Source organism: Pinus tabuliformis, chromosome 8 (assembly GCF_031772625.1).
Source record: "Pinus tabuliformis cultivar Carrire ecotype Pingquan chromosome 8, CPIR1, whole genome shotgun sequence".
NCBI classification, from domain to species: Eukaryota; Viridiplantae; Streptophyta; class Pinopsida; order Pinales; family Pinaceae; genus Pinus; species Pinus tabuliformis.
The window spans coordinates 746,443,942-746,451,644 of NC_142294.1; the positions used below are offsets into that span (position 1 = coordinate 746,443,942).

The 7,703-nt window shown below is 31.2% G+C and overlaps 1 protein-coding gene across 1 annotated transcript; it reads right to left on the minus strand.

Annotated features, from left to right (window-relative positions):
• Positions 1 to 4,607: 4,607 nt before the first annotated feature.
• LOC149237746 (F-box/kelch-repeat protein At3g24760-like) lies at positions 4,608 to 5,846 on the minus strand. The gene has a single exon (XM_089369380.1). It carries the CDS (start codon positions 5,844 to 5,846, stop codon positions 4,608 to 4,610), a length of 1,239 nt encoding a protein of 412 aa, XP_089225506.1.
• Between the last annotated feature and the right edge of the window lie 1,857 nt (positions 5,847 to 7,703).

The following is a 7,703-nucleotide window of genomic DNA, read 5'->3' on the forward strand; positions in this document are numbered from 1 at the left end:
TGTATTTTGACGCATCTATCAAGGTACTTAATTGTTTCCCTTAGAATAATAATGTATTTTGATTTGGTAAAAGATTCACTTCCTTTTTGTTTGTTATTGTTATTAAAATTTGATAAAATAAATGAAAAGAATTACTTAAAAATTAAATTCAAATATGGAAAATGAAAAAAAATATTTATTTATTTATTATAATATACTGATCAATTAAAAAAAGGAAAAGAAATGAAAAACGATTACAAATCGTATACATTATTTAGGATAAAAAACATTAAAAAATATATGATGAATATATTTAAAATATTATAAAATTAATTAAAGTTAAAAGTTATTATAAAATTATATATATATATATATATATATATATATATATATATGAAAATGGTATGGTAGTAAAAATGAAAAAGTGAGTATTGAAAAAAAAAAAGGAAAATGAAAGTAAATTTCTTTAATAAATAAATATATATTCAAATGCTACTAAATTGGTGTTTGAAATTTTGTTATTTGTGGGACAAAGGATCCACCTCTTAGAATGATGAGTCCTCTTAAAATGTGAAAATGTATATATATATATATATATATATATATATATATATATATATATATATATATATATATATATATATATATATATGTATATGTATATTTCCTTATTATTTATAAATTTAAAATACAATAACTATAAACAAAATGGCTCAAATAGGGATGGCATGAGGATAAAGTAGAGTATTGAGGGATAAAGGGGGAGATCATTTAGAAAAATAAAGATATTATTACATTAAAATTTAAAGATAAATTTTTGGGTCATAAAGAATTAGAAGAAAAAAAAGACTTAGATATCATAAGGAGATAATCAACCTCAATCTCCAAAATTAAAAATGTGTTTTTGTCTTGATTCACTTGAAAGAAGTAAATAAGCATTGCCAAAACAAAAACAAAATTTCCAAGAGCTATATAATGAAACTAGGAGTTGGTCAACTACCAAAATACCATAGGTGTTGGAAAACAGGATAATACTGAGAGGAGGGGTGAATCAGTGTTATGACCAATTTTAACAATTTTATATCTCCAAATGCATGGATTTCTCTAAAAATACGGATGGATTCAGATGTCTCAGGCTCATCCAACAAGCAAATAATCTTGGATATTTCGTGAAGTCATAGATTTTTTACTAGTAAACCTACATGTACCTTTGACCTTGGTTGATCATACACCCTTAGGAGTTTTTATATGTGTTATATACCATTGGAAAGGTATCTCAGAGGACTACACAATGAAACACTTATTTTTCTCATTTGAGATGAAGCATTAAGGAAAAAAATTCCTTCAAATCTTCAAATATATAGTCTCCATTCTTGACTAACCAAACTCCCCATGAACTTGACACAACCAACTCGTTACTCCAACTACCAACTTTGACATAGATGACAACATTTTGCACCGTAGTCTCCCCTTTTGGCATGGATGGAAACACATCCAAAAATTGTTGGTCATTGATGGAAAAACTAGCAAATGTTTGTTCATTCTCCCCCTTTGACATCAAAGAAAAAGGGGCCTATATATTCTATATATGACCATTCTCCCCTTGAGGGCATATTGTAGGTTCTTGACGATTTTTGTTATATGCACATGTTCCCCTTGAGCTTATAAGTGGCCAATGGTCAATTACTCACTATCTTCCAATTCATCTTTGTACCAATAACCATATTGTATCTCTCCAATGTTGTTTCAAGGTTTGACACTTCATTGATGTTTGGATTTTAAGAGAAGATTTATGAGAACTCTCCCTTTTCTACTATCCTCTGTCTAAAACGATATGTATGACTGCTAATTTGAATTGCTACTAAACATATTAAATGTTGTGTCTAACTTCTTCTCTCCATGTACTCTAATGTTTGGACTCTTCTCCTTTGATCATGCTCCACCTTAAAAATATTTCTCATTATATATGGGTTGCACGTGCTTTCCAACTGCGGATGGATGCTCAATTCAATACGTACTCATGGTCGTCTACCCCTGTGAATGTTTCCATTTAGGTTTTTGTAATCATATTTTGTTGTTTTTATTTTCTCACTCTTCCAATTTGCTTTTGAGAAGCCACAAGCTAATCATCACCGTAGACATAACCATTTGTTGTTGTTTTTTACTCACTAACCTTGTAATGCTCTTGTTAGTTTGGGATTCCATTTGGGTTTTCTTTCCTTGATTTTCTTTGGAATTTTAATCATACAACTATCCTTGACTAATTTAGACAATTTTCATCTTTCAAAATAAGTTATTGAAGAGATGAGGGAGACATCACTCCCAAATTTGTATTAAGTACTAAAAGGGTTCTCTAGGAAGGGGCTTGGTGATTATATCAACTATTTGTTCCTTTGTGGATATATACTCCAACTTCACATTCTAATCAACTACATGTTCTCTAAGAAAGTGATACTGATAGGTATATGTTTGGTTTTTTAGTGAAGAACAAGATCCTTGGGTATACTTATAGCGCTTGTATTATCACATTTGATGGATATAGGTTCATCATAAGTTACCCTCATGTCATGAAGTGTTTGCTTCATCCACGATATTTGAGTGCAACATGTTGCAACTACTATGTACTTGACTTCAACAATAGAAAATTCGACAAAGATTTATGTTTTTCTCAACCATGCTACCAATGAGGTTCCTAGAAAGAAGGAATCACCGCTTGTGCACTTTCTATCATATATACAACTAATCATATCTACATCTATGTATGTAATCAATAAAAATTTCTTATCCTTTGGATACCACAACCCATAATCCACTATGCCTTTTAGACTTCTAATTTTTCTGTCTATAGCTAAGAAGTGGATTTGCTAGGAGTTGATTGGTATCTTTCTACCAAAAAATAGCTTGCATTATGTTTGATCAAGAGGTCGTTAGATACAACAAATTGCGAATCATTTATCTAAAGAATTTTTGGCTGACCTTTCGTGACTCATCATCTTTACTTAGCTCACATTTAATGACCATAGGAGTACCAAACTGTGAGCACTCTTCCATTCTAAATTTCTTAAATATTTATTTGAGTTACTTTCCTTGGGAAATGAACATGCCTTTTGAAGTGAGTGTAAATTGTAAACCAAAGAAAAGTGAGACTTCTTCGAGCATGGACATTTCAAATTCATTGTTCATTTGAGAAGCAAACTCTTGGTTTAGTGAATTTGCATTACTACCAAAAATAATATCATCAACATAAACAACAACAACCAAGAGATCTTCATTATCATATTTTATATATAAATTACTCTAGGCTATCCCTCTTTTGAACCCTTGCTTCTTTATATATTTGTCTAGTATGTAATACAATTCCCTTGGTACCTGATTCAGTCCATATAACTCCTTTTACAACCTACATACATCATTAGGATTGTCTAATAGTTGAAAACCTTTAGGTTGTTCTATATACACCTCTTGTTCAAGTTCTCCCTTCAAGAATGTTGATTTCACAACCATATGATATACTTTCAATTTTTTATGACAAGAAAATGCAAGAAACATTCTAATTGCTTCCAATCTTGCTACCGAGTAAAAAAACATAACAAAATATAAATAGAATCATAAGAACCATATTAATTTAGAAAAAGTAATCATTAATATTAAAAATTAAAAAAGTATGATTTTTAATTCAATATCATGAATCAAAAATTTAATAATTTTCAAAATCAAATTATTTTCCTAAATTATCTATATGAAATGACTGGAAAGCTAATATACTTGAATTAAAAAGAAAAGTTGGAAAAATAAACTAAAATTATTTGTTTTATATATATATATTCCTTAACGCTACTTTTAATATTAATTTTGAAGGGAAAAACAAATTTACATCAAAACTTTTGATAAAGATGACTGCAATTGAATTTATATTTAAATTTAGTTAGACATATCACGAATTACATTCTCATATATATGTATATATGTAAAACAACATTTGATTAGAAGTTTATTTTTTTTTCAGGGTGGAAAAATATACATAATAAGAATCTTATAAAATTATATATTAAATATAAATAGATATTTAATAATATGATTACCTAATAAGAATCTTATAAAATTATATATTAAATATAAATAGATGTTTAATAATATGATTACATAATAAAAATCTTATAAAATTATATATTAAATATAAATAGATGTTTAATAATATGATTAATACGAAAGACATCTATCTATATTATAAAAAATAAAAATCTTAGATCTAACTGTATATTAAATCTTATAAAATTATATATTAAAAACTTAGATTCATCTCAATTTTCAATAAGTATTTTTAAATTAAAATATAGACCACTAAAACTAATGAAAACATAAATTAAAATACAACGTTATATCTCCAAAAACACATTCAATTGTCAATGTGACAATATCCGTTATGTAACCAAATATCAATTTACACATCTCATTAACTTTGATGGCCAAAATACCCAATCAAAAGTAATTTGTCCGTCATACAGAATTTTATTGTTTCCAAAAGAAAATTAAAAGAAAAGGCATTTTGAGGATACACTAAATTTTCCCGCGTGCACAATAGAACATATGGTCTGTCCCACGTCGGACTATAGAAAATAATGGTCTATCTATAGCGAAATTTGATTGAGAGTGACGGTTGAACACACAAACTTGAACCTGCCACTGTAATTACAATTATTTGTCTTAACAAATATTCCACCGTTGTCATTTGGCAACATCCTCCACACTTGTTGCCCTGCACGATCACCTACATCACAAACACACACATGATCGCTCCGATCACTGTAAATGTATATCACATCTCCCATGCCCTTGCATTTCACTCTAACCTCCCTGCATTCCTCCTCCTCCTCGTCTTTCCCAGTGACCAAATTAAACATGTGAGACGGCATCCGAGCCATCTCTGTGCACACAATATTGGCGACCTCGTTATCCACTGCAATATTACTGAAATTCCACAGTCTGAAACTCAACCCACCATCGTCTCGCCTCAATCCTCCCACAACTAAATCCTTCTTGGAGCTGCTCGACACTAGGACCAATCCGCCCTCCTCATCCACACAAGAAGATGAAGGAGGAGGAGGCGTGAGATTCCCCACAAATCCCCAGCGCTTCCTTTGCAAATCAAAATAACAGCAATCTCCGCTATATTTTTCTAGCAGGTAAATTTTGTCATCCAAAACAGCAGAGGCGATCCATGTGGAGGAGACGCCCCTTTTGAATTGGTATGGCAGCGGATCCAACGACTCCCACACACCAGAATTCAAATCGAGCATCTCCGCGCATAATGGATCGATTTCTTCTCCTTCCAAATCAGAGATCCCTCCAACAACGAAGATATGATTATGGGTGGGACCTCCAAGGTAGCAGAGCAGGGGATGTTGAGGCCTCCAACAACTCATGGGAGGGCTCTCCTCCCATTTACTTTTTGGATTTAGAAAACTCAATTTGTAGTTAATACGGCGCCCTGCGAGGTAGAATAAAATCCCATACCCTTCCTCAACATTCACCATAACACTGCGAGGCTCTTCTAATTTCTTGGAATCGATTAATGGAGGCAGACTGATATGATTCCACCTCCAGGCCAGCGGATCGAATCCTATTACTCGATTTTTGGCAGAGCAGAGGTTTTTTGATTGCCCCAGAACAAATAGCCAGGGCTTGGATGCGTGAATGGAATAAGAGACTGCGCGTAGCCAATGGCTGGACGCGATGAAGGAGTGCCATTCCTTGCAAACCAGGGCCGCATTCAATAGATCTGTAACGGGAAGAGAAGCAAGAATTATGTGGATCAACTCATCAGGTAGCAGCGAAATACAGAGTGACGATCCCTCAATTTTATCCATCGAAATTTCGTTTCGCCTCCTCTAACTGGAAGTATGTGTTTGATTTATAGAGTGAGACATAGAGAGTCGTTGATGAGGAGAAGAGCTATTGAACCCACCACGAAAATGGCAACGAAAAGAACGAGTCAGAGTGGGGAGGCATAAACTTAGCATAACCATTCAACCCGCCACGAAAATGGATGGATCCAAATAAGAAAAGGTGTTGTCCATTTCTCATTACGTCGGTGGCTTTCAAAGGACTGCAGCACCACCAATTGGTTGAATTAAATGATTTTAAACCCAAAAAGCTATTTTTTAATTCGCAACCACACGCCATATCAACATTATATTCTACGGACTTGCAATAAAATCAGACTGGGTTAACTCAGTCAAAGTCATTGCTTAAATAGTTCTCTAAACCTTTAAAATCTATCTTGACACAGCAAACTTGGCTTTATTTTATCTTTTATAGGGAGCAATTGGTAACACCGAGATTAATTGGGTAAAGTCTTAAGTTCAAATTTAGTCACTCAAATCCGAATGATAACATAAAAAGGCTAAAATCTAGGACGAAGAGCACCTTGCTTATTATTCAAAACTAATTTTCGAAAACAAGTAACTGGAAAATGACTGCAGTGTTGATGAACATGACAGTCATATGGTATTTAACCTGGTTCCTGGTGCCAGTACTCTGAAGAGGGATTTACAGCATGGAGAAGCAGCTAGTATTGGTGATTATGAAAGCCATATGGTATTGATCTTCTGGTTAGTGCTAATAATTTGTGCAAGTTGACAACTTTTTCTTCCCTCATTTTCTTATATTGCAAGTTCTATACTTTAAAGGAGGGAACAAGGACAATTTATTCTCAGGATCCTTGTTTTTAAATTAAAATATTTCAACATACATAAATTTTTTAATTTAAGATCTTCGTTGGGATATTAAGAATTTGATTAGTGAACACTGATTAAAGTTATATATTTAATAAATAGTGATTAACATAAAATACAATCAAATTAATATTTTAATTTGTTTGTTAAATAGGATACTATAATTTTATATAATTTTTATTAAAAAGATTATTTCCACATGGACTGATGTGAGTTTTCTATATTACTTTTTTTATTCTAAGAAATTGTATAAATATTATAGAGACAAGACTATAAATTTTAAATAAAATTATAGCTTTGATCAAAGTAAAATTTATTCTAATTCAATGGAGAGAAGCAACCTTTTATTTATATGAAAATATTTTATAATAATAATAATCTAATTTCAAAGTCATCACCCAGCAAGACACCAAATTGATAAATGAGAAAGGACCTAGCAAGACACCAAATTGATAAATGAGAGAGGTCTAGGAATGTCTTTGTAATTATTTCACTTCTTAGTTTCTGCATATGTATATAGCTTACCCATGCTACCAATAAATGACAAAATGGAAAAGGAAAAGTCAAATCAATAACGAGATTATGGCAAAAACATCCCCTCTCACCATAATTAGTTGGTTTGTTTACAATCATGGGTTCTGAAAAGGAATATGCATAACACCAACATAGATCGTTTTAACCATAGATCTAAAATGAGCATAGGGAGATCAATTTTTTTTAGATCCAAACTTATTTTAGAGTGCAAAAAAAATGTGTAATTTACATTTGTTTAAATTGTTTTTTGAATGTTATAGAGATTACATAACATGTGCATTGAGTGATTTTATGAGCGAACATTAAACTAATTTTTTTTGTTAATATATTTTTAAGTATGTGTCAATTTTAATTCATATTAAAATATTTCATTCATGACACACATTGGATATTTTATTCTATACATTATTAAAATATTTTCTTTTATTTTTTTCTATATATAGATATATATGAAGT